A 27,226-nucleotide genomic window follows, 5' to 3' on the forward strand; every position below is an offset into this window, starting at 1 on the left:
TAATTGAAGGCGATTCCTAGGTTGTTGTGGGATGGTTGCTGGATCCAGATTCGACTGTCTGGGGTTTCAGAGATCTTCTTAATAAGGTGGCTTGGGTAACTAGGAATATGATAGTGAGGATCCAATGGGTAAGAAGATCGACTAATGAGATGGCTGATTCTACTGCACAGCAAGGGGTTAATAGGGTTTCTCTGTTCTGGGCAGCTTTATGATTGTGTATAATCTCTCTTCTAATGGTAACTAGTATCTCATGTAGTCCTGATTTGTTCTTAAAGAGTGAGGCTGCACCTCGAGCCTCTCTCTGGGCTTATTTGTAACATATCTTTCTTTGAGTAATGAGTTAAATTTTCAATTAAAAAAAAGTATGGACCTCTGTACAATGAAGTTCTGTACATGTATATCTATTTAGGGCCCTTCAAAAAAATCTGCCCTCAAAACAGAAGTAGAAAAAGCATCGTTATTATGCTTTGAGAAGTTTGAAAAGGATTATTCTTGTGATCTCTTCAATCTTTGCACATTTCTTTGTCTTGGATTTTAATTATTCTGTTGTATCTAGGAGTTGAAATGGGTACATCTATCAAAAAACAAAAAAGATAATAGTTAAAATTGGTCAACATGTGCATGTAGTTTTTCTTTTGTATATGCACCTTTTATTCTTTTAGGGCATGCTTTGTTGTAGGGATGCAGGAGTTCCTATGAGTACTCTCTTCCTCATCCTGAACAAAGGGGAAGGAGCTTTTTTTTTTTTTGTGAAAAGGTAAGGACGTAAGGTAAATTTTATTGATATAAAATACTAGTAAAAAGGGACCCCCCAAGGAAAACACCTTAGCAGGGGAAACAGCCCAAACAGAACAAGATTACAAATGCCAAAGGCTCCTAGAATTCATCCTAGCCCCCAACCGAGAAGCCTGAATCCCCTTCGAAGCCGAGACCTAAGAAATCAGCTTTCAAAAAGAAATGGATATCAGGCCCTCCGGTTCCTTATAGATATTTTGGAAGAGCCTTTTGTTCCTTTCTGCCCAAATGGTGCTGATAACTAGGGGTGGCCACGAGCCGAGTGATCAGGATAATGATAAATTAAAATTGTAGAAAATAATATATATAATAAAAATATTATATATATAACATTTTTATTTTTATATATAAGAATAACTAATTATTATAATTCTTGATTTTTTGAATATCAAATAAAAAATATTTCTTTATATATAATTTTTTTATTTTTATAAAACATTTTTTCTCAAGTCAAACTTGAGCCTTGTACTACCTTGGCAAGCCGAGCTCGAGCCTCGTACAGTTTGGCTTGGCTCGGCTCGGCTCAAATCCACCCCTACTGATAACTGCAGTCGGAATGGGCATCCACACTGCTGAAGCAAGCTTTGACAACCCTTGTAACCCCCAGCTCCAGAACATCTCTTTCACTGAAACTGGCATAGCCCAAGCAAGACCCAACGAAGAGAGAAAATGATTCCAAATTCTAGCAGAGATAGAGCAGTGCAGAAACAAATGGCTGTTGTCTTCCACTTCTTGATCACACAACACACAACTCTGATCCTGAAGCTGGATCCCTCTCTTAAATAGATGGGCTTTAGTTAAACATCTGTTTAGAGCTGCAGCCCACATCAGAGCATTGATTTTTGAGGGAGAGGTTGGATTCCAGATTCTGGAAGCAGGCATGTCTTCTGAAAAATTTGCCGTCAGGTTTGTGGCAAAGGACTTGACTGAGAAGAGACCATCTGTGCTTCAAGTCCAGGACCAACTATCTTCTTTGACCAGATTCAGGGGTTGGAGGGATAGCAGCTCAAGTAGATCATCCAGGTTTGCGATTTCCCAATCCTGAAAATTCCTTCTGAGAGGACACCATGCTACTAAATTCCCAATCACCTCAAAACAATCAACAATCACTGCATCTTGGTGATCAGCTAACTGATAATTGTGGGAATAACTCTGATAAAGGAGTGTTTCCACACGAAGGATCTTTCCAAAAGGACAACCTGCCACCCTTCCCTGGATGGGATTTAAACCTCTGCTGAAAATGGGGAGAATGTCCATTATTTTCTATTCCAACTTTAATAAAGAAAAGAAAAGGTGAAAAAAAGGATAGAAGAAAGAAAGAGAAGAAGATAGGAAGAGAAAGAGAAGGGAAAGAGAAGAAAAGAGGGAAGACTAGCAAGGACAAATCTAATCCACCTCTCCTTACTGTCAACCCAGGTTGTATTAGCATTCTACTAAAGCTGAAATGGCTACAATACCCTTCGGTAAGTTACATCAGACATAAGATAGAAAATTAACATGAAAAGACAATAATGCCCCTATTAACTAATTCTAACAATTCTAACATTTTCCTCCAAACGGAGCAGCCTAAGGAGGGGAGAGAAGTGGTAATCCAGCTCCTCTATCTGTGTTGTATTTAGTTGCCATTAGCTTCCTCCACCAGTTGTTTCTTTCCAAACCAAATCTCCAGATCCACTTCCCAAGAAGAGCCTTATTGAAAATCCTCATTCGCCTGATGACCAATCCTCCTTTAACTTTCAGAGAGCACACCTTATCCCAATTAACCAAGTGGATTTTCTTCCTGTCCTCCTCCCAACCTTTTCATAAAAGTCCCTCTACAGCCTCTCAATTCTTTGGGCCACTTTACTTGGAATTGGAAGTAAGGAAAGATAGAATGCAGGCAGATTGGACAGGGAGCTTTTTAAAAGGGGAAGGAGCATTTCATGCCCTTCTCTTATCTGATGAAGAGATGCATGAATATACATTTTGGTTCTAAATGTATTTCTCATCTATTGTTTTTCTGTCAGCCCAACAGTTGTAATTTCTTACCCTAGACTGAACACAGAGCTACTACTGTGGCCAAACCTCCTAGATTTTGGTGGTATTTTATATTCTTTGTGTAGAGGATTGAAATGGTTACTGGGGGTAAACAAGATAAAACCTATGGTGCATAGATAGGGATAGAATTTTGAGTTTTTAGGCTAGGCAAGAATAACCAGAAATTTTGGTTATGGTATTTTTTGATAAATAACACAATTTATTAATTAGCCCCTGCTATCTCTCCCCACTACAAATTTTGCATTTGAGCCCAAAATAACTGTTGCTTTATTCACCCCTTTGTTTAGCCAAACTATTATCTGACCTTTGGACCCATTGAATTTCCAATTGCATATCCTTTGAAAACTATTTAAAACGTCTGATTTCATTTCTATAACTCCATAAATGTTTCTATCATGAAAACGAAATCTGGTGCAAGAAATGATATTTGCTGGTTCTGCATCAGGTGTATTTTATTCATTGTGGCATGCTTGTCTTTTCAATAACCAGAAAATAGGTATGAAATGGTTGATAAACAATTTTTATATTTGGATTTTCAGAACCTGGTTACTATGAAGATGGGAGCTTTGGTATTAGATTGGAGAATGTGCTTATAGTCAAGGAGGCAGACACAAAATTCAATTTTGGGGATAAAGGCTACTTATCATTTGAGCACATAACTTGGGTAAGTTTTAGTTTTGTCATTTATTCTCATTATTTTGTATGTAATTCTATTCCAGTTCATAATAATAGTGGTTTAATAGGCCTGACTAGAATTGTTTAAATTCACAAAAAGGATAAGTAAAAACACTAAAAAGTAAGTTTCTTCAAAAATTTGAAGAGAACCTTCAATTTTGCTTGGTTGGGGCCAAATGAAAATCCTATTTTGTTTGACATTGTCTTCAATTATTTTCAAGTCTTTGTCATTCAATTTTCTGCATTAAAAGATAACCTTACAAGAAAATTTTGTTGTTTTTTGGTGGGTGTGTATGGGAGGTTGAAATTCAAGCAAAGAAAAATAGTATCGAAGTAATCAAATATAGGTAACTAATATTTTTTAAGGTTCCTCATGGATGATTGTTTTCTTGGTCTTATTCTTCTGCATTACAAGCATCTTTGTTTCAATGCTTGGAAATTTGCCAGCCAGCAGCTGGTTTTGGACATGGTTTAAGTCTCTAATCACTGCATTACAAGCAACGTATGATGTCCTGCATGAAACCAAAATAATCTTTTTACAATTTTATAGTGGGGAGGTTTGAAGCTCCTTTCCCTAGTCAGGCAGTTTGGGGGACTTTGTCTTCTCCTAAAGTCAAGTTTTTTGTATGGGTGGTGGTTCTGGACAGGTGCTTGTCCAAAGAAATGCCGCTGAAAAAATGGCTCTTTTTGTCAGATTGGAGGTGCTATTTTTGCAATGAGCAAGTGGAATCATCTGGGCATCTCTTCCTCCACTGCAAGTTTAGTTCTGCAGTTTGGTCTCACTTCTTCAAATCTCTGAATCTAAGTTGGTGTATGCCAGCCTCAGTTAGAGCTCTGTTTGAGGAATGGCAGATTCAGGGGATGTCTAAAAAAGGAAAATTATGCTGGAATTCCATCCCTTTGGCAGTGCTGTGGGCTGTGTGGTCAGAAAGAAACAATAGGATTTTTGAAAAAAAAATCTTCTACTGAAGCAGAGGTCATTAACTGGTCAATAGAGGTTTTGAAAAGTTGGATGTCTATACATACTGTTTTAAAGATAGTTTTTCTGATTATACTTTTTTGAGGATGGCCTTCTTTTGAGGTCCTTCTTTTGTACAGCTACCCAATGTACACAGGGCCTATTATTAATATAATCATACTTTACCTTTTCTCAAAAAAAAAACCCAAAATAATATTTTCTTGATTCTTGGCCAGCTCATTAATTACTCAGAACATGCTGATTCTAGTCCAGTTCCACATCAGCAACAATGATGTCCAGATGACATCTTAGAATCCTGATGAACTCCAGACATCAATTTCAGTCATCAACTCTATATTATGATCCCCCTTAGTATTTCATCAATTTCAATCCTGATGCCTAATAATTTGGGGCTCCAACAATCTAGATGCTCAACACCCTTGAGATCAGCAAATGACAAGGGAGACCTTATGCTGACTTCCCAGTGGTTACATATCTTTGGCCAGTTCTTGACTGGCCTCTAGTGTTGGTGAAGTCACTTTGGCTACCTCTATGAACTTCTCAATACTTTCCAGTTGTTAGCTTGCCTTGTTACTTATTTATGGAACCACTTTGCCATCCTTTGAAACCTCTCAGTGCATAAAAAATACTTCAGCTTACCATGGTGGCACCATTAGCAATCATTTAGGCACCTACCAGTGACATCCTGAACACATTATGTAGACCTGGTTAAACCTAGCCTTGGATTGCCTTACAGTGTCACTCTGGTTCCTCTTTTTGCATCCTTTGCATCCTCATCCTCAAATTCTCACCCTTGCCTTGGTGCATCGTGATACTTATCTGACTCTTGGCTTGTCTTAGTGTCATTGTCATGCAGTGACATTCTCAGCTCCCTTCATGATCTCTTTCGCATATTACATTCAATTTGGATAAATTTCAATATTAGTCTAGAATTATGAATGAGGACAAAGTGATTGTTGGTACTGATGCCAAGAAGAGAGAGAGACATTGGCTATCATGGTGAACTTTGAGAAATTTTGAGTCTTATTCAGCGTGTTAAAAGTGTGTTCTTGGGTACATGTAAATGGTGTTAGCATTCCTTGAGACAACAATGCACTCACCTTTGTGTAGATTGGCTTTATAGAAATCCTTGACTCTTTGTGTTATCGCTAAGCACGGTTATTGTCCTCTTTGGTTCTCCTTCCTCTCCATCTCTTAGTGTAGTCAGTGTAGTGGTAGTTAAGGGGGTGTTCACCAATATGAATGATCTTATTTTTCAAAACAAAAACAATATGACTTTGCTGATGTGACAGTTGTTTTGTTTTAGAAAATCAATGATACAATGTAGAAAGAAACTTGCGAGACACTGTAAAAAGCAAGTTAAAGGGTTTGTTATGTTCCTAGTTAAGCATTCAAACTCCTTTTCATGGGGTCTTGGCCATCTGACTTGGTGTTTTTTTTTTAATGCCGGATCCTTATTTTCTTAATTATGTTCTTTTGCTTTGTTTTTGTATATTCCAATTGTACAGCATCTGTGTACATGGGCTGTTTGTAATTTGTCTTTTTTTTTTTTAATGAGAGATATTACCTTGCCTGTTGAAAAAAAAAAAAAAAAAAAAAAATCTATGATACACAGATACCTGCACATGCTTAGCGTACCAGTATCATATCTAATAATTATTGGATACAGTACTAGATATGTATGGCTGTTTCTAGATGTATTCTATGGCATTAACACTTTAAACATATAAAATGGTATGTCTAACAAATTATATTATGAAAATATCTGCACCTGTTAGAAATTTAGGTAAATATGGCAAGACATGAATGTGACATTTGGCCCTGCATTGTTCAAGAAAGAATCAAAGTTGATGAGGTGTTTGCGATGGCTAAATGAGTTTTTTTTTCCTTGGTCTAGGAGATATTCTGTTTGGGGTTTGTTAATTAATCAAATGAGTAATCTAGATCACCCTTACTTGTGTGTGTTCTTGTATGCTTTATTAGATGGGGAAACCCGTTCTATTTTACTCATCCTTTTTGAATATTTCTAACAGGAGTGTCTAATATTACCCGCAGGCACCGTATCAGAAGAAGTTGATGGACTTGAGAGTCCTAGCACCTGAGGAGATAGAATGGGTGAATACATACCATGCCAGATGTAGGGAACTGCTGGCGCCATTCTTGGATGAATCCGAGATGGCATGGCTGAAGAAGGCCACCGAACCCATTAGCGTCTAATTGGTATTCTCTTGGAAGCCCTCTTGCAGTGCCATTCATCGCTTGAGCTATTATCATGCAGGGGGAAATACTGGTATTAGGGGCATTTATGAATTTAATTGATATGAAAATCCAATTGTGTCCAACTGTCGTGCCTTGGTCCATGGTAATCCAGTTAGTTACAAACTTGATAATATTGAGGAGTTCCTCTCTTTTAACTTCTTAAATTATGGTGAATAAAGGATAATCAAGTGCACGAGGAGCTTGGGATTGTTGAATGGTCCATGACTCCATGTACATTATCTTGTGTACCACTATAAAGCTCTTTGCCTCCTTCGCATCTTTTTGGACAGAGTGATTGAAGTTCCCAATGCATAATAAAATTAAGAAAAAGAGTTACTTACCGGATTTACCGGTGGGACTGTTAATTGGGATGGACATTTACTAAGGTACTCCACAAAGAATGGATAGTCCCAAGGGTAAATTTAGTATTTTAACTCCCCAAAAGTGCTAACTTGGTTTGAATTGATATCCTCAAGGGTGCTAAGTTAAAACCCCAAAAATTGTGGAGTTTATGGCCTTTAACCATTTGGAAATCAACCTCAGATATCTTCAGGGGTATTTTAGTAATTTTGCATCTGAATACCCAGATTGCAATCAGGAAAGGTTTTTAGTACTTATATGCCCTGTACATTTGAAAAACTACTTTATATATACCCCGAATTTTCACAATTAACTTTGCCTTATTGACCAGCCCTATATAGCATAAACAACGTCATTGCACCGTTTGAAACCCTTAAAAGTGCACTCTAAAAAATTTAAATACCAAAATTGCCCCTAAAAATTCAAAACTTGGGCAAACCAAATCATTTAATCTTTCTTCATGGTCGCCAAACCAACCAGAGAGGCAACCCCTCAGTCCTCTCTCTATTACTTTTCAGGAACTTACTTGCCGGATAGTTTGGGGATGATGATGAAGAGAGAGTTCGGTAACCCCCTATTATTTTTTAGGCAGAATCCATTTTGGATAACATGCATGGTAAAAGCTTGGTAAACCCATATCATATGTAATACCAAAAAAGGGTCTTTGAACTCTTCACTCACTGAACCTTGGGAACGAACGGAGTGGAGGCCAGAGAGTTCCTTCTTTTACGACAATTCATTTCTCTCTTCCGAGCACCAAAGTCCCCTGTGCATCAGAGACTGAATACTTCAGGCTTCTCAGTTACCGACTCCATGTGTTAGTTTTGAACAAACAGTTACCGGATCCATGTGTTAGCTTCTCAGTTACCGTATATTATAAGCTTTTCATATTTTATTTGAACAAATTTCTTCAACTATCCTTAAAAAAAATTGTTTTAGTATACTTTTACCTTTACTGTTTTAGTATTGTCTTAAAGTACCCTTTCCTATTAACTCTTCCTTTTGATTTAATGTTTTATTATTAGAAATGCACTTTTCACTTAACTAACGCACAAAGAGATCTATTGTTCATTCTCTCCTTCCTCTCAACCACCTCTCGGACCCAAAATCTCCTGTTTGTCCATCTCCTTTCTCAGTCATAAGTTGTTTCTTTCAAGTCATACACTCTATGCACCCCCGATTTGGAGAGAAATGGATTGCACTCGGCTATGGCGCAACTAGTAGCTTCATGGAACACCTTGCACTTAGTCTCATTTTATCCGACAGTAAGATCTGATATATGGATGGTGATATGTAAATGAATCTCTATCCAACAAACCGAGAAAACTGAAAACGTAAGCAACCTTCTTTCTCGCGGTGCTCCACTTCTTGACATCTTCTCATTTCCCTGCAAATGGAGCTAGAACCCTAAGTTCTGTCTCTGTAAATTCAGCCATACCTCCCAAAGCGCTCCGTCAGTTGACTTCGATTTGCAACAAAGACCTACTAAACTTTAGCCATTAAACAAAGACCCCCCTCCGATAGTGCTCCGTCAGTTGACTTCGAAAAGATTCTCATTCGGTTGTATAAAATTCTCTAAATGCCCAAACTACTCTTTTCTAATTTATTTTACCCTTAAATTTATGAAATCATCTTACCAATTTTACACTTTGCAATGTTCATTGTCTTCTCCATGGAACTTAACTACTGAAATGGTTTCTCCATTGTTCATTGTCTTCTCGATGAAACTTAACTATTGAAAAAGTTTCTCCACTATGCATTGTCTTCTCCATTGAAGTTCATTGTCTTCTCCATAGAACCAACAAAAAAATTCAAATCTTTTTATTCTCATAGAAATGAAAAAAAAATCTCATAGAAACCCTGAATTGTCTTAGTAGGCTTAATGATTGCCCCGAGTAGAGCTTTAATCCTCTTCAACTTTTGCGACTCATCCCCCGATCGGAAAGTTTGATTTGCTAGAAGCCACCCATTCACTTCAGATGAAATCTGATGTAGGGCGATCTGAACGCTCTCGTGTGTTAGGTGGCTTGGACGCTGATTCGAATGATTACCTTGTCAGGAACGAGCTGTAGATGGCCGAGCTATTTTGTTTTGCAAGGACATAATTAGAGTACCCGGGGTGGGCACTCCAATGCTTAAGTCAGAGAGTTGTTTCTGAAAGTTCATTAGGAGATAGGAATGCTTGAGAGCTTAATCACACATACCTTCACTGGTAAGAATGAGGACTTTATATAGGTGTGAGTGACTTGAGCCTTCTCACAACGGGTTTCATTGCTCTCACGGAGCTATTTCCGCTTGGTCGGGCGAGTAATTATGTCGGTTACATGATCTACGCGGGGGTTACGGTCTATCCGATTAATTCAGATGCATGCAATGCGGTAGGCCGGCCTATGGTCGATGCATTAATGCTTCAGAGATCTCGAGCTAGTAATGTATCTACGAGACAAGTCAGTGCGCTCGACTTGCAGGTCGCCATAGGTTCTTACAGCTCGGTCGGTCTTTGAGGTAGGTCACTATATATTGGGAGACCTATTAGCTCGGCCCGGCCTAGGTAGTAGACGTCGGCCTAGTGAGGTGTTTTAGACTGACTTGCCAAGCTGGTTCACTTATTCAATGCCGAGGTATCGCTTGAAGGTCACGTGTCGCGATATAATTCGGAAGACCAAATTACCCCTCATCAAAATCGATATTGAGACAACAGAACCAACAAAACCGATAAACATGAAAATGATCAGGTAGATCCTACAATAACGTTGCCATGTTACAGAAATTTATGTGGCTTGTTTCTTCTCTACATGTGTTTGTATTTTTATACATTGGCATTCGAGAAACCCAACTTGCTATCTCACCATTTCCAAGGCTTTTAAAACTCCAAACTCTATCATTATTTCTGTCATTTTCTCTATTTCTCTCAAAGTGATATACCTTAGGCTCAGTTTGGAAAGTACAAATACGAATATGTAGTGTAAATCCTTACAGAATAATACAAAATATAAGGTTTTGCACTCTACATATTTGCATTTATACTCCTTTCAAACTCAGCCTTAGGGCTTAGAGCTTCTCTCTCTTTCTTTCTGTTGTTTCTCTCCCAAAGTAATCTCCCTCAGAGCTTAGAAATTCAATTAGGTTGGATTGGTGTTCTGGCACAAGTTTTGAACTAGAGTCTGAGACAGGAGAGACCGAGAGAGAGTTTGAGCCTACCACTCTGTTTTCGCTCTGCAGGTGTGCCGGAGACTCTACTCCCGCTGTACTGGTGCGCCAGAAAATAAGTAGAAAGGCAAAATTGCAAAGGGTTAAGGGTGAGAGCAGCGAGACGAGACTCTTTTTCAGACAGTGAGGTATTTTTTGGATTAGTTGGGTTTTAACAGAAAATGGGCAAGAAAAAGAAAATAAAAAAAGTTTAGTAAACTATTTTGGTAATTTAACGATTTTTACTATTGGATTTAACGGTAAAAATGTATTTGTCATAATGTAAAAGTTCAACGGCAAAAAAGTTTAATACGGATACAACCGATGAAGAATTCTGAATTCCAACCCCCTATTAACCCTCTCCCCCTATAAATCACATCCTGTCCGTGAATTTAACATCAATTCACGATCAACGGTCAGATGCATTCCCCCTGTATGGGGCTATAAAATTCTGATCGGCTTCAGTCACTGCAAGACCTGTTCGAACAGCTTGCCTTGCATCGGGAACATCTCTGTACTTTTATACTTTATTTCATGGACCCAATACAAGGCTATGATAGTGATTTGAATGGGCCTTCCAATGACTGAATCCCATCTCCGAGAAAGCAGATAAACAAACAACAGTCAGAGTAAAGTCCTATAACCTTGCATCGGGAATATCTCCCTACTTTTATCCTTTATTTCATGCGGAGAAATTCCCAATGCTAGGCCATGATGGATATTCGAATGGACTTTGCTCTGACTGATATTGATCAATATCAACACAAAAACAAAAAGAAAAATACATATTATAGTATTATACTACAATATTTAAGTCGTCGTTAAACATAGCAGCAGAGATATATATTCACTAAATGGAACCAAATGACTTGTATTTTTGAGTCTGAAAGTACGTCGTCATGGGCTCTGATCAGCATTTTTCTTTGGACTTTGGAGTCTTTTCCTGCTGGCTCCTCTCCAAGCTCATCTCACAATCTCGAACAAACTGCGAGAGTGAATTATGCACAGATCCACCATCACCCATAGCTCTTAATGCACTAATTTGGAGCTCCCTAGCTCTGCTCCGTAACGCTTTCCCCTCTCCACTGCCCAACACCAACTGAACCAGTCTCCCTATCTCCTCGCGACCTATCAAACGCTTCGTTGGTAAGTGCTCCGTCCGGATCGCCATGCCCCAATCCTCTGTTAGCATCGTTGCATTCAACCTTTGCTCGGCGTAGAGTGGCCATGCGATCACAGGCACTCCGTTGGCTATGCTCTCCAGAGTCGAGTTCCACCCACAGTGACACAGGAATCCGCCTATGGATGCATGGCGCAAGATCGCCGTCTGCGGACCCCACGTGTTTACAAAAAACCCTCTTCCCTTGATTCTAGTCATGAACCCCTCCGGCAGGTACTTTGACGGGCCACAGCTTACGTTGCCGGACGTGAAAAAACTCGCCGCTGTCTCCTTCCTGGCGGGTGGCCGTACCACCCAGACGAATCTTTTCTGGCTCAGTTCCAACCCCAATGCGAATTCAGTGAGCTGCTCGTTTGATAATGTCCCCCCGCTTCCGAGGGAGACGTAAAGCACTGATTCAGTGGGTTGTTCATCTAGCCATGCTAGGCACTCTTTCTCCTCTTGGCCTGTAAACTCGTCCAAAGATCTGACTATTGGTCCCACCGGATAAATGGGAGCTTTCGAGATCTGTCGTAGAACAGGGTCCTCTCTAAGAGCTTTAAGCGTTTCCGGTTCCAGATCCTCCGTCGAGTTCAGCAGAATTCCTTGGGCCAAAGCATACCTGGAAGCATGTGCCAAATACCAAGCGTACTGCTCGTTCGTTCGATCCAACATGGGATCAACAATGTCATCCACCGGAACCGGCTTACAACCAGGGACGTGGATCGGCTCTTGCAGGTCGACGTACTCGCCTTCTATCTCCTGATCAAGCGTTGGCAAGTAGAGGCTCAGCGCCAATAACCTTGCCGATGATGTGATGTACACGTACTTGGGTATTCCAAGCTCGTCGGCGACGTCAAAAGCATCGGTGCAAAATAAATCAACGATGAGGGCTGTAGGCCGTGACGCCATAGCAGTGACCACTGATCGAAAGGCCGGGATGGATTCTTTCACAATCACACATAAACGAGTTACCGGCGCCGCATCAGTGGACAGTCGGCCTGAGATATCAGCTGGTGGGAGTTGGATAGTCTGGAGGCAGTCGGAAGCTGTAAGGGATTGGAGGAATTGGGATCGAGCGGTTGAGACAACGGTGGTGGTGAAGAAGATGGTTACGTTAACGCGGTGACTGTGAGTGGTGATCAGCCATTTGGCGAGCTCCACTAGAGGGATGACTCTAGTGGAGCGTCTCAAGATAGCCGGAGCACGATCAGGTGACAGATCTGGAGTTGGAAGGGGCGGTGGTGAATGATGTCGTTCATACACATATCCAGGCTTGAAACGTTCAGGAGAAGAAGACGATTCATCAAAGCTAGGAAGAATAGCGATATCGGAAAATGACTAATCACAAGTTGGAAAGAAAAACTGATTTTCAAAGAAAACAACATTGCGAGAAACACGAAGCTTCTTAGAAGAGGAATCATAACAAACAAAACCTTTATGATTTATACTATATCCCATAAATGCACATTTAACAGATTGAGTAGAAAGTTTATGACGTTCAAGAGGAGGCAAATGAACGAAACAAACACAACCAAATGTATGTAAATGCCCATACTGAAGATGTTGTTGATAGAGATGAAAATAAGGAGACTCAAGGTTTAGAGTTTGAGAAGGCAGTTTATTAATAAGATAAACTGCTGTAGATAAAGCTTCTACCCAAAACTGAGGAGGAACGGAAGACTCAAGTAGCAAAGTACGAGCAACTTCTAAGAGATGACAATTCTTTATCTCCGCCATACCATTTTGTTGAGGTGTGTGTGGACAAGAACGTTGCGAGAGAATACCTTTTTCATTTAAAAAATCATGAAGTACATGAGACATGTATTCTCCACCAGAATCAGATCGAAGAACTTTGATGACAGTAGAAAATTGAGTTTCAACATGCGCAACAAAAGTCTTGAAGACCGAAAAACAACAGATTTGGAACAAAGAAGATAAATCCAAGTAAATCGACTATAGTCATCAATAAATGTCACAAAATACTTATAATGTGCATGAGAGATAACATGTGTAATTTCTCATACATCACTATGAATAATATCAAAGCATTTATCTGCACGACTACCGGGAAGAGGAAAAGAAAGATTTTTACTTTTTCCCAATTTACAAGTTGAATAATCAAAAGCAAGGCGTGAAATTTTATCATTATTGCCTAATAAACCAGAATTCAACAAATAAGACAATATAGTAGAATTGAGGTGTCCCAAACGTTTATGCCACACCTCATTTTTATTACTAACAACAGAACATGCAAAAGAAACATTACTAGGAATGGAAATGTGCGGAGGAAATAAATGTCCAACTTTAGGCCCCTTCGCGATCACCGTCCCCGATTCCTGATCCTGCACACAACAACCATTACAAGAAAAATGGACATTATATTTATTTTCTACTAATTGGCCAACTGAAAGAAGATTATCAGAAAGTCCAGGTGATATAAGAGCATTGTTGAAAACCGGAGTAATATCACCAACACCAGTAATGGGCAAATGATTTCCATTAGCAACTTGAATATTTTCTGAACCATGATAGGACCGAACATTTTGTAGCAAATTAGCAGAACTAGTCATGTGATTTGATGCGGCAGAATCAACAAGCCAAGACTTAGATAAAGAATTACCATTACCTTGGAGTCTTAGAGCTGAGAGGGCTGGAACTATCATTTGTTGCACCATTTCAGGAGTAAGAACAGTGGATTGAGCATTTTGATTGACTGGTGACATAGTTGAGGGCCCAGTTTGAATCTGATCCGTAGAAGAATTGCCAACTGTTGCTTGAAAAGCAGTGTTTTGACGATTTTGAGGGCGAGTTAAACAATCTTTGAAGATGTGCCCATGCTTTTTGCAATAATTGCAAAATTTCTGGGTACAATTTGCTACAATATGCCCATAATTCTTGCAACTAAAACACTGAACCTTACTCATATCTTTACCCTTGCTTTTTCCGTGAACTGAAAATGCCATGTGTGTTGTAGTCATTTTCTCCTGTTCAAGAGTGGTTTGTGTAAGAAGACTTTGTTCCTCACGAAGCAATTCACTGAAACACACATCCAAGGTAGGAGGAGGATGACGATTCATCAAATTAGAAAGAGCATTTTCAAAATCTGAACGTAGCTTCATCAGAAACTGATCGCGCTTGCTAATTTCATAAACAACTAATACATCAGCAAGAGAAACTTTAGACACTGCAGCACACTATATCAGAAAACTCAGCCCATAAATTTTGAAACCAGAATAGTAATCTTGAATAGAGAGACTCCCTGTGTATAATTTGCAATTTCACACTCCAATTGAAATCTCCTGGCTGAATTTGTTTGATTATAAACATTTTTCAAATATTCCCACATGGTTTGAGCACTTTTATAGAGGCGTAAATTAAGAACAATTTTAGAATCACATGACCCGGTAATCCAAGACATCACCCTAGAATTTTTTATTTTCCATTCAACTAATTTAGTAGCATCTGTTGGAGCTGGAGTAGTACCATCAATATGTCCCCATAACTCTTTTCCAGTAACATATAAACAGAATTGAAATTCCCATGCCGAATAATTTTTTCTCGTAAATTTAACACAAAATTCTGAGTGGTTACTAGCCATTTTCAGCAGAAAACAAGACAAATATAGATAGATAAACAACCCAAAATATGACCAGAATGAAATTACCAAAATACGTGAGCTTTCTGAAAAAAATCACCTAGATGGAACTTGCAATCTATGGCGGCCTGAAGTTCCAATGTCACCCAAGAATAACCAGAAATTCCAAAACTCTAAGACAATGGCTCTGATACCATGATAACTTTTCCTTCGAAAGAATTTTGATTGAATGGCTCAATGCCTTTTCTTTCTGATTTCATTGAATATATAGCTGAATATACAGTAATTTAAGGCCTGATTTACACTGATTTAAGGCTGATTTATCTCTACCTACAACTATACAATCTACTTACGAAAGATAATATGAATACAAAATAAATAGGCTGTACAAAATAAATGTTTGCTTTATAAGGTGTTTGCTTTATATGACAACAATCTCCACCATCCTCAAGAGCAACTTCAAGCTCTACGGTCGCGATTTCCTTGGAGGAAAACCCACAGGACGATTTTTCAACGGCCGAATCCCATCGGACCTCATCTCCGAGGCTTTTGGAGTTAATCCCACCATTCTTGTCTACTTGCCACCGGAGAATGCCACCTCCAACGTGTGCAATGATAGCTTGCACCCAAGAGACACTCCATCAACAACAGTTTCAGAAGTAGATGTGGTTGCGTATACTACATGACATCCGGCCTGCACTACGGCAGGTAACCTCTTGCCTATTAAATGTCGCCTTTAACCTTAATCTTTTTCTAATTCAGGTTATTTTAAAGCTTTTTTCTTACTAACATTTTAACATGTTTCTATTTTAGAAATATCTGCATTTGGGAGATGTTTAATGGTTTCGACGGAAGTAAAAGATATCTTTATAATTTTTTTCTTCACGGAAGCTCTTTTTCAGCTCTCCTCTGTTACTTCAACTTGATAGCATTTACTAGTAGCGTTCCTTCCATGTATTATTATTTATTCATTTACTCTTGGTGTTACTTGCTGGATTTTCTGAATAGTACTTACAGCTTGAGAACATTCCAGCAAATATCACTCAAACAAGGTTCCTAGATTTTCAGCGGAAAACAACTAGAATTAAAATCAATTAAAGTCCAGGGTTTTCAGCAGCAATTGGTTAGATATGACTAAGGTCTGTAAAGGATAATTATATTAAAAGGGAGGGCTGTCAATTAGCATGGACTTTATTGAACTTCAGTCAGTAAACCCTGCAATAGCTGATGATTATTGTTGACAGATATTCTGTTCTTTTCAGGAAAGTACATCAGTAGTTATTATGAAATATAAGTAATTATTTTGATTAGATATATTTTAATTGGCCTTCTAACACTTCATGTTGTCTTGATCCAATGATGCTTGGTCTTATCAAGCTTCCTCTTTATGTAATTACTTTTCTTTTGCTCTATATCTTCCTGAAATCTGCATATGACTGTCTGATATTACATGTTTGACAAGATAATCTTGATTTTGGTTCACTTAATATGTGGCTTGCTTGGATATTAGAAAGAGATTAGGTCTCTAAGATGTAAATATTGGTAGAAATGTGATTTTGATTCACCTAATGTGTGGCTTTGCCTGGATATTAACAAGAGATTTAGAGGAAGAGATTAGGTCTCTAAGATGCAAATACTGGTAGAAATGTATATCATATCATTGGTTGAACAGAGTCATCAAATGCGCAGATCATAACCCTATTTAGCCCTTCTTCTTGCATTGAAACTTCTCTTCTTTAATTTCATGCAGGCAGTTTTCTATCTAGGTTGTTTTGGTCAAATTATTAGTGATCTATTTATAATTTGTGACTCTAATTTGCATATTTATTCTTTGGCCAGTCTTTCCATTTCGGTCGAGGTAAAGCATACTTTTTTCAATATTGCCTGAGTTCTCTATGATTTTCTTATGTTCATGTTCTTGATTGATGCGTGCTCGTAAAGTTGAACTCCCACATATTTATTTCTCTCTTTAAGTTCTGATTCTATTTTTATGCAACTTAACATAATTAATATGTAGCCGTAGATATACACCTTAATATTTGAATTTCAGTGTGCCTTACTATTGAAGTTTCAAATGTTATTAACTAATTATACTGAAAATTTGCCTTTCATGATTAATTTTTTTGAAACAATTGATTCAGTAGCTATTGGAAGTGTATCCAAATGAGTTTAGATTTTAAATCCTTTCTCAGGTTTTAGGTTTTTTTTCAAAATCGAGTTCCAGCCGAACCAAGCTCAAGCTTATGAATCATTATTGACTCGAGTAGAGCTCGAGTTCAAGGTTCTGGCTCGAACCGAGGCCAAACTCGAACTCAAGCTCAAACCTTATATAATAGTCTCAAGCCGAACTTGAACCTCGTACTATTCAGCTTGGCTTGCCACGAATCCACCCCTGTTTATCAATGCATAAATATAATATTGTGAAACACATGCAAAAGTGAGTCTGAACAAAGAACAACAATTAAGTTAGAAAATAAATAATTTCTCAACTGCGTTTCTCTATATTTTCTCTTTCTTTTTGACTTTCTTCTAATAATAGGGGCAGGGTTCGATCAAAACATTTAACAGTAGTTTTGGTGTTTGCTTACCGAGTAGACAACCGAGATGAGTTTTACACCTGGCTCTAGACTCCAACCACTAGGATCTCTTTCTACAATCAAAGTACTGCAGTTTGGATGGTCCCAAAAAATGTATAGAAAGAGAAAGAGACAATGGTCATCCCGTCTGGGTACCCTCTAACAATCACTGCCTGTAAGGTACAAGAGGAAGAGTTATTAGGGTATGAGTCAGAACCAAGATTTTTATTTATTTATTTATTATTTTCATTTTTTTTTTCTTGTACCTGAAAAGTATTCCAAATAGAAATTGATAAAGAAGCAACTGCGAAGAATAGTCCACCAAGGATCCAATTATTTTCAATCAGGGATAGAGGAAGTGGTGGTGAAGATGGGGTGGTTCCGAATCTGATGGATGGGCCCTTGTACAGGGTAACTATCAAAACCCCTGAGATGGTCACTAAAGTCCCCACGATTTCAAGTTTATCATATCAATTTGTTGCCATCTCTTAACTTTAGTTCATAGAATATGAAAACTAATTTTCGTTTAGCTTGCAACTAGGAAACACTCACGAAATAGGTGGTTATTATTTTTATCTTTCTTTCTTTCTTTCTTTATTTATTTATTTTTTGTTTGATCAGTAGCATTATATTGGACAGGGTTGGATCATAATGTTTGCTGTAAGGTGATTGCCATTGTTTTCTTTATTCATAAAATCTTATTCTTTGAGTCGAGGCACCCGCAATAAGTTGATCTTGTCATTAAGGAAAGGAAATTCATACTGTAGTGAAATATGACCAATGTGTAAATAACTGGATGGTGGGTTAACCATTTTCTCCATCAGCAAAAGTGAGATATATTGCTTTCGATGATATATATAAAAATCTGGTATGGTTAATTTGCTAATGAACCTTTTGGTCTAGTAAGCAAGAATTGAGTGGCAAAATTCATCAAAATATAAATTACTTTTCTTTTGCTCTGTATCTTCTTGAAATCTGCATATGACTGTCTGAATACATGCATCATTTTGTTATTGGGATCTCTTAGGTAAGGGTGTCAGTTGGGATGTTTATGCACGATGTCAATGAACCGGTTTTGGATTGGACCCCGTCCAGTCCAAATCCTTCCGTACGAACTGAAGACTAGGGTGAACTGAGAGCAGAGAACGTCAATCTGCATTAACTGGCCATCCATCACCTGCAGCCGATTGAAAATTTTTAAATAAAAAACAAATAGATTATCTGTATTCAACTAGCGAGAGGTTGTCTTCCGTTGTGGCGACGGAGGGTGAGAGAGAGTAGCGTCTTCAGGTTCAAGGGATCCTCGATCATCTTCGCCACCTCCGACATCGTCGGCGTTTTCTCCGCTGCCAGCCCTACGTGCAGCATCGCCATTACATCCTCCTCTATGTTCTTGTACCTCAGAAGCTTCGGGTCGAACACCTCTGCCGTCCACTCGTCCCTCACCACCGACCTTACCCACTTGGGAAGATCCACTCCCTGCTCCTCCGCCCCCCGCGGTCGAATTGGGGAGCGATACTGCAGCGGGAGCCTCCCCACCAACACCTCCAGCAGCAAAACCCCAAAATGTATATCTCTGCCTTTTGAGACAGCCTCTTCGTCTCCCCCTGCTCCGGCGCGCTATACCCTCCCAATCTCTCCCTGGGCTCAGAAGCAGAGCCAACCCGAAATCAGAGATGAAAGCTACGCCGTTCTTGTCGAGGAGGATGCCATGCGCGTCGGTCTGAGAGCAGAACTGAAGGAGCGCGTCGTATCATTGGGGAGCGGAGCAGCAGCGGAAGCAGACGACGAGTACAGGAAAGAGACAGCAGAGAAGAGGAAGGCGAAGGCATGATCCTGCATTTTGGGCAATGGGCACCTTGAAGGTGTTCTAATCTGTCCGAAGACGAGGTCTGATAGATCCATTGCTCTTGCTTGACAGTGCCAAAACTTATTTTCCCTCTAATAGCTCCAGCGACGAAAACTAGGATTTTTGTGGGGTTTAGATTTTGTCAAATGTAAGTTGAGAAATTTCTTTTCTTTCTTTGAATCAATGTCAAGCGTACGTTAGGGTTTAGATTTTGTCATCGTCCCCACCAGTTCACTTTTCTCTGATGCTGATAATCTAGGGTTCATAATCCGGTAGTGAACCTTAAATAGTACGGTTTTATCTATTTGTTTGTAGATTCTGGTGCTCGGATCTTGAGCATTTTAGGGTTTAGTCTTCGGGTTCCCTTTCTTATGAGGTTTTGAGAGAGAAAGCTAATAGAGATTGAACTGAAACGGAGCTTTGGTTCTGGTCTTCAACCAGTCTTTAAGCCTTTATTATTTTCTCCCTTTTTTCGTTTTACTCTGAAAAACGAACAAAATGGAGGATACAGAAGAAGCTCGTAATGATATGATGCAGCGGCTTCAATCGTCATTCGGTACTTCGTCTTCTATTCCGATACAACATTCATCGACCAGTCGGCCTGATGTTCCTCAGTTAAATGCTTCGCAACTCCGTCTTACCCGCATGCATATCCCTCCCGCCTCACCAACTGAGTCTCTGGCTCTATCAGTTGGTATCTACGGGAAATTGATTTAAGGATAATATGCGAATGGGAGGGGGGCTAAACATATGTGCGTGCACTAATTTAATTTTACATGTATTCTCTGTTTGCTTTAATAACAAAGACAGAAGAAAAAAGGCAAGCCCATAAAGCAAGCACGCACTAGGGTGATGTAACAGACCTTCTTCAACCAGGGTTTGGAACCCATCATCTTATTGTGGAAGAAATCAACGGCTATGAGCTCCACAAGTCTCGATGTATATCAAAACACGTGAAGACAGAGAACCCAGGAGCCTTCAAGTATTAAGGCTTTAGGGTTGCTATCATCGTAACTAGTCATGTAGAATATCATCAGCCCCAAAACATGACTCTCCTGTAAGCCATCGTTCCCATGCTGAAGCCCGCCTGTCCATCATCATCATCACCATCGTCAAAAACAATTGATTCATCAAACAAAATCATTGTTTCAGTCCTCATTTCTGAATATCGTGATTCATTCTACCAATTTTCAACATGCTACTAGACTTGATTAAAACGTGTAATACCCTTCATCACTATCCGTTAAGTATGCACACCCAATCCAATAAAATGAGTAGCACCTAAGTTGCTCATCAAAGCACACCAAAAGGTTAATACTACAAATTAGAACCAAGTTTTGTCGTTGGCTGATATGGACCAAAAGCATATCGATCATCCGAAGTTCTTTTATTTTTTCATATGGGATTTTCTCCCAGGTCTGCCGACACCGATCCTATGTGGTAGTACCTAGGTTCTTTAATTATAAAGCAAGAAGAATAGGTCAGAGGTGGTTCTTTTCTATTTGACATATGCTTGGCTGAAAAACAATCGTCTTTACAGGTCAAGTCAGTATATTTACTTGGGGGAGAGACTTTGCAGATAGAATAGAATGAAGAAAAGAACTAGAATTGATTATTTAAACAAAACTAATGGGATTAGATGAATATTAGGAGGTGTCCATGGAATAGGTACAGTAAAGTTTTAGGAAACAATTATACAAGTACCCATGAATGGGTATTACTATTTTCTTTATCAATCTATATAAATTAGGGAAAATGCTTGATGAATATGACGACAGAAATTAAAGGACATTTTGTATGAGGTTGCTGTAAAGGCCCACTCTAGGACTGCCAGAAATTTTTGTCAATGCTTGCTTGGGGATGCCCAACTCCCCTCCCCATCCCGAGTTAGCAATGCACCGGTTAAACAGTTACTGGGCTTTATGTGTTAGTGTATGTAAGAACAACAAATTCCTAAAAAGATGCAGAAGGTAAATGGGCTTAGAAAAAACGCGGACGGAGTGAGAAGAGGGAAGAGGATAATTAATTAATTCATATGAGTCATTGTTATTAAGGGCCACTTGTTAACTCGTAACAAAAAGAAAATAAAATTTTTATTGAATTTTTGAAAGTATTGTCGAAAGACTTTAGGTATATTACAGTAGCATTTCTCCACTTATTAATATTTTCAGCTATACAAATTTTTAAAAAGTGATGACACAGAGAAAAAAAAATTGACCACTGAACCAGTAAAATATTATATAAATTGGATGGATAGTAGAGGATTCTCCTCACAGCCGCCTTCATATTTTCTCTGTGCTGACGTTCTTAACCTGCACACTTATCCCCTCGGTTGAAAGTTTTTGTGGAAATCTGAAAAGATAGGTGTAATGGCAGAGTTGGGATCTCCTGCCCATAAGAACTCTCCTCACGTCTATTCACACATAACATTACAGTCATATATGGGGAATATTTCATCCTTCCACATAATATCAAGCATTGGGAGATGTTTTGAATGCATGGAGGTAGTGTGTTATGAGTAGACATGCGCAGAGTTCTTCTGTGCAAGAGATCTAGAACCATAATGGCAATGGTTAAAAATAATTTTTGTTAATTGAATATGAATATATATTTTTTAATAAATTTAGTTTTATTAATAATTTGTAGTAATTTTAATAAATTTTATTCTTTTTAAATAAAATTTTGATTAATTTTATATAAATAAAAATAATTATAAAAGCTAACATTTTTATTAATTCCACAAATAATTAATAATTATATAGGAATGACAACGGGTTGGGTTCAAGGTAGGGCACCCCATCCCTTTCTCTGCCCCATAGTCAAGACACTTTACCCCATCCCTGCCCCATCCCCAGTGTTACATGGGTTAACGGGGGGTGTCAACAGTATTCAAAAATCCGATTTCAAATTCGATATTCGACATAATAGAATCGAATTTCGATAATTTGAATATCTAATCAGTCGAATTCGGATATTCTATTCTTACTGAATAGTTAATCGGATTCAAATTCGGATGACCTGATTCGATTCAATAAATATCCGAATTCTACCTATTATTTAATTCTTATATATAATATATAAAATATTTTATATAATAATTAAGTTATATAAATAACTTATATATTTATTAATTATCTAAAATAATTAATTAATCAAATTTGAACCGAATTGAATATTCGAATATTTAGTCATATTCGAATTCGGATATTAATTTTCAATGTCCATCGGATATCGAATCAAATTCGGATATTGGATTCTCTAACTAGATTCGAATAAGATCCATTTACACCCTAGTAACCATTCCTCAATGTCAGGCGAGTTCAGGGGCAAGGCATCCCACTCCTCATCAAGGATGGAGAATCCTCGAATTTCCATGCCCCGTCCCTAGTATTGGGCAAGTTCAAGTAAAGGTGTAAATAGGGTCATGCTGGGTCGACACAACATGACCCGCATGTGGCCCGCACAAAGTGTGAGCCGTGTCGTGCTGGCCCACGAGGTATCCCGGGTCGTGCCTCCCTCTAGGATAATTTGAGGAGTTGGTTCGGCACTGCCCACAGCCCAAGCCCGCATGGGCCCGTGCTGTGCCGTGGGTCAGGCTGGTTCATGGGCTGGGCCTTGGGCCAGACCATGCTGCACACCAAGCCAAGCTCAAGGCAAGGCACCCACTCCCTGTCCAAGGTTTTTAAAATTGGATTGGACAGGGAACCATTTTGGTGTTGAACTGTCCGATTGTTCAGTCTGAATGGATGGCCCGCTCTAACAAAAAAATAAAAAATTAGAACAACAAAAAAGGTCAAAAACTATTATCCGGATTGGCGGTTCGACCACCTAGGTCAGCGGTTTGCTAACCAAATAAGTGGTTTTTGGGAAAAAAAAAACTGTTTTGAGGAGAAATGGTGTTTGGTTCCCAATTTTTCCAGTCTAACCATCTGGTTTGATCCAATTTTGAAAACACTATCCCCGTCAACCCAATATTCAATTCGATGATAGAAATGATCAAAACGATATATTGAGTATCAACCACATGGTAAATTTCTAAAAGTATACTAAATTATTTTTAATATTAAAAAAATATAATTTTATGAAAATTTTGGAAAATTTATTGTACTTGTGTAATTTTGAAAATTTATTCAAATTTATTTAAATTTTATTAAATAATTTATTTTCTTTTTAAATGGTTTACTTACAGAATTATACTAATTTATCTTAACAATTTGTGTAATTATTTGTCCAAATTATAGTTTTCCATTTCCTAGAGTCATTTATCTTTAATAATTTTCAATGAAAATTACATAATTTTTCAATAGTTTTCCAAAATCTATCAAATGTAATAAAATTTCTTAAATTTTCCAAAATATTCTAATAATTTTCAATAATTATTTGATGCATTTTAAATAAACTTTCAAATACTTTGTCTTTTAATTTCAAAAATGTTATTTTACAAAATTGTAGTTTTATGAAATTTTTTGAAAAAATTGTTACATTTGTGTAACTATGGGGATTTATTCAGTTTTTTAAAATTGTTATTAAATATATATTTTTATTTGGTAGTTTACTAACAAAATTACACTAATTTATCTTTTATTTTTCAATATAAATTAATTAATAATTTCATTTTCTAACATTATAATATTTTGTTCCCGCATTTGTATTTGGTTATTAATTATAATAATAACAATAACAATAACTAAAATTTTATACTTTTTGATAATTCTTAAATATAATTCTCAATTTTTTAGAAATTAGTTAAAGAGTTTTCAATTTCTATAAAATGTTGCTAATGAGTTAATTAATAAAAATATTTATTATCTTTTATAATTTACTAACCGTACTAATAAGAATATTTAATTTTTGGTAATTTACTAACTGTATTTATTAATTTTTGGTAATGACACTATTTAATACTCATTGAATATGGGTGGGATTAAATATTAACAGTATTTAACCATTTATTAATTAATATGAATATTTTAAATGAAGGGAAGTGGATATAGATTGGGGGATGAATTTTAGGAATTGATTAGGGAGGCAATATGATAATTTTCTATTGGTTTAAATGAGATACTTTAGGAGAGAGATTATGGAAATATTTTTAGGTAGTTGGGTGACATGGCTTAACTGGAGTGGTGGGAAGGGGAGAGGAGAGAAAGTCAAAGAGAATGCATGGTGGGATAATGGAGCAAGGAGAGACATGGTGATGGGGACCCATGGGGCTTTGTTAAGCGAAAGTTAAACAATAGAAATAAATAAGAGTATATAATTGTTTTATATTTTAACTTTTTATTAAACAATCCAATCATACTCAACCCGAGTTGGTCGGTTTTCTAGTATTTCATATTAGTTTTGGTTTAATAAATATATTAATATTTTATATTTTAGTTTTTAATACGAGAAAGTAGGAAGGTTTCGAGTGACAAACTACGGACTTGACTAGATCGATTTGGTTGGCGAAACAGCCTGCAATTGAACAAAACCAATCATTGAACACTCCTAATTTCAACTAAAGTTATAATCCAATCTCTAATAAATAACAATAGTTTAATATCCAATAATTATTTAAAATGTATAGAAAATGTACTCAATCATTGAAAATAAGTGTATTATGAAAATATAATAGATATAATACAAAAATATAATAAAGACTGAAAATATACTAAATTAGTCAATAAATAGTGTAATCTCAAATAATAGTTTAATCTCTAATAAGCATTAATCTATAAATAATAAAAAATATATAATTACTAAAAATAAATTTATAACAAAAATACAATAAACACAATAAATTAAATTTCAAAAGTTAAATAATAGTTGTATAATCTCCCATAGTTATTGATAATTTTCTATTAAATAACAAAATAAAAATACATTTATAAATAATTATTGAAAGCATGTTTATAAAAAAATAAATAATTACTAAAAATAAAATAAATATTAATTATAGTATATATAAATATATAATGGATATACACTATTATTTTAAAATTATTACTAATAAATATAATTTTGTTGATAGTTATTTTATATAGTTATTAATTGATATAAGTGAAATTAGTTATTTACAATATTATTTAGTTATTGAAATAATATCGTTATTTAAATTCTTAAAATATTAATTATTTATTGAATTTAACAATCCCTAAAATTGTAATTGTACTATTAATATGAATATTATGAATTCTATTGTAATTATTTTTCTACTTTTAATTTTTAAAATTTATTACATAGTTTCGTTATTTTAACTATTTAAAATTTCGTCATGTTAAATATTTTGTTATTTAAATATTTAAATAATATGTAAAATATTTAAAAATTTTCATTATTTGAATTTTACTTATTTTAATGTTATTACGTAATATTAAATATTTTGTTATATTATTTAGCTATTTTTAATGTTTTTTATTTAAGATTTTTAGTTATTGAAATATTTAAATAATATTTTATTTTTTATTGTAAAATTTTTATTATTTGAATAACATTTAAATTGAATAATTTGAAAAAATTATAATTTATATTGTTACTACATAATTTCATGATGAATTTTGTAAAAATATTGAATTAGTAATAATATGAATATTATTAAATCTATTAATTTTTGTGTTTTGAATAAATATTTTAAATTTAGTATATAATTTTTCTATCACATTTAAATAGTTCTGAATTTTTTTAATTGAAACTTTCTTTAGATAGATATAGATAAAAAGTGGGGGAAATGATAAATAAGAATTAGAGATAGTTTAGGAGAGAAAATCTCTACTAAATTGTAGATCATTTAAGAGATAAATAGGAGTTAGAGATAATTTAGGAGATAAATAGAAATTAGAGGGGTCTTGCCCACGAGAACCCTGCCCACATCTATCGCAGCCACACATGGAGAACATCTCAACCTCTGCATAGTATTATGTAGGGGGGAGATGTTTCCGATTCACGAGGGGTAGTGTGTTGTGGGTAGATGTGGGCAGGAGATCTTGACTCGAATTAGAGATAATTTAGGAGGAAGTGGGGGAAAGTGGTGCCACTTGGCTAAATATTAGAAAAGCAAATCCCTCTTTCTTTATGGTTGTTAAAAATAGTTAAGCATATGTGATTTCTTTATTGGTTTAATGGGAAATTATGAGAGAGAGAGAGAGGGAGAGAGAGAGAGAGATTTGGAGCCCAAGTGCAGTGGTTGTTGACCATGCGCGTGTGTGGCTTCTCTGGCCAAATGTGCTTACCGATCACAATTTGTTTGGACATTATTGTTGATTTTGTTTGTAGCATAAAAGCCAAATTTTGTTAATAGCTTTGCACAATGGGAGGAATTGATGAAACAATATATAACAAGGTTTTTAAAATCGAACCCGACAACGAACCGGTCAGGGGTCCGATTCCTGGACCAAACGGTCCGACTGTTCAAACCGAACAGATAGCCTGTTCTGACAAAAATTAAAAAATAAAAAAATATATAAAAAAGTCAAACTGTTAGACGGTTCAAACGGTTCGACCACCCAAATCAACGATTTGCTGACCAAATTAACAGTTTTTTGGCAAAATAACAGTTCTGGAGTAAAACAGAGCTGGTCACTTGCAAAAACTTTTTTTTAGAAATAGGACTGCCAAATGCAGTTTTTTTTCTTGATTCTGTTTAATTGCTGATGTGGCATGCATTTCTCTTTGAATTTGTTATGCTCATGTTGTAATATGTACATACATAACACAATGGGGTACTTTAGTCTTTTTCACTTTATATATGTATCCCTAATAAAATAAAGGG

General features: G+C 36.7%; 2 protein-coding genes across 5 annotated transcripts in view; one reads left to right on the top strand and one right to left on the bottom strand.

Moving 5' to 3' along the window:
• The window catches only part of LOC104595759 (aminopeptidase P1-like), a 42,338-nt gene extending 35,314 nt beyond the window's left edge, over positions 1–7,024 (top strand). For 3 of the 4 annotated variants that reach the window (XM_010256633.3, XM_010256634.3, XM_088887617.1), the window contains 2 exons: positions 3,372–3,496; positions 6,542–7,024. In XM_010256633.3, coding sequence (XP_010254935.1) covers positions 3,372–3,496; positions 6,542–6,703 — 287 coding nt within the window. In that variant the 3' untranslated portion in view covers positions 6,704–7,024. Of the gene's footprint in view, positions 1–3,371; positions 3,497–6,519 lie in introns of all 4 variants that reach the window. The other variant, XM_088887618.1, reaches the window with a different exon arrangement.
• A 3,548-nt stretch (positions 7,025–10,572) lies between these two features.
• On the bottom strand, positions 10,573–12,656 carry LOC148791285 (anthocyanidin 3-O-glucosyltransferase 5-like). Its single transcript, XM_088887305.1, has one exon. The coding sequence runs from the start codon at positions 12,363–12,365 to the stop codon at positions 11,205–11,207; it is 1,161 nt and encodes a 386-aa protein (XP_088743431.1). The 5' UTR covers positions 12,366–12,656; the 3' UTR covers positions 10,573–11,204.
• Between the last annotated feature and the right edge of the window lie 14,570 nt (positions 12,657–27,226).

The sequence above is a fragment of the Nelumbo nucifera genome, chromosome 5 (assembly GCF_055504915.1).
Source record: "Nelumbo nucifera cultivar China Antique chromosome 5, China Antique-T2T, whole genome shotgun sequence".
Classification (NCBI taxonomy): domain Eukaryota; kingdom Viridiplantae; phylum Streptophyta; class Magnoliopsida; order Proteales; family Nelumbonaceae; genus Nelumbo; species Nelumbo nucifera.

Excerpts from the sequence above, each read along its gene's own strand:
- LOC148791285 (XM_088887305.1), bottom strand. The coding sequence starts at position 12,365 with ATGGCGTCACGGCCTACAGCCCTCATCGTTGATTTATTTTGCACCGAT.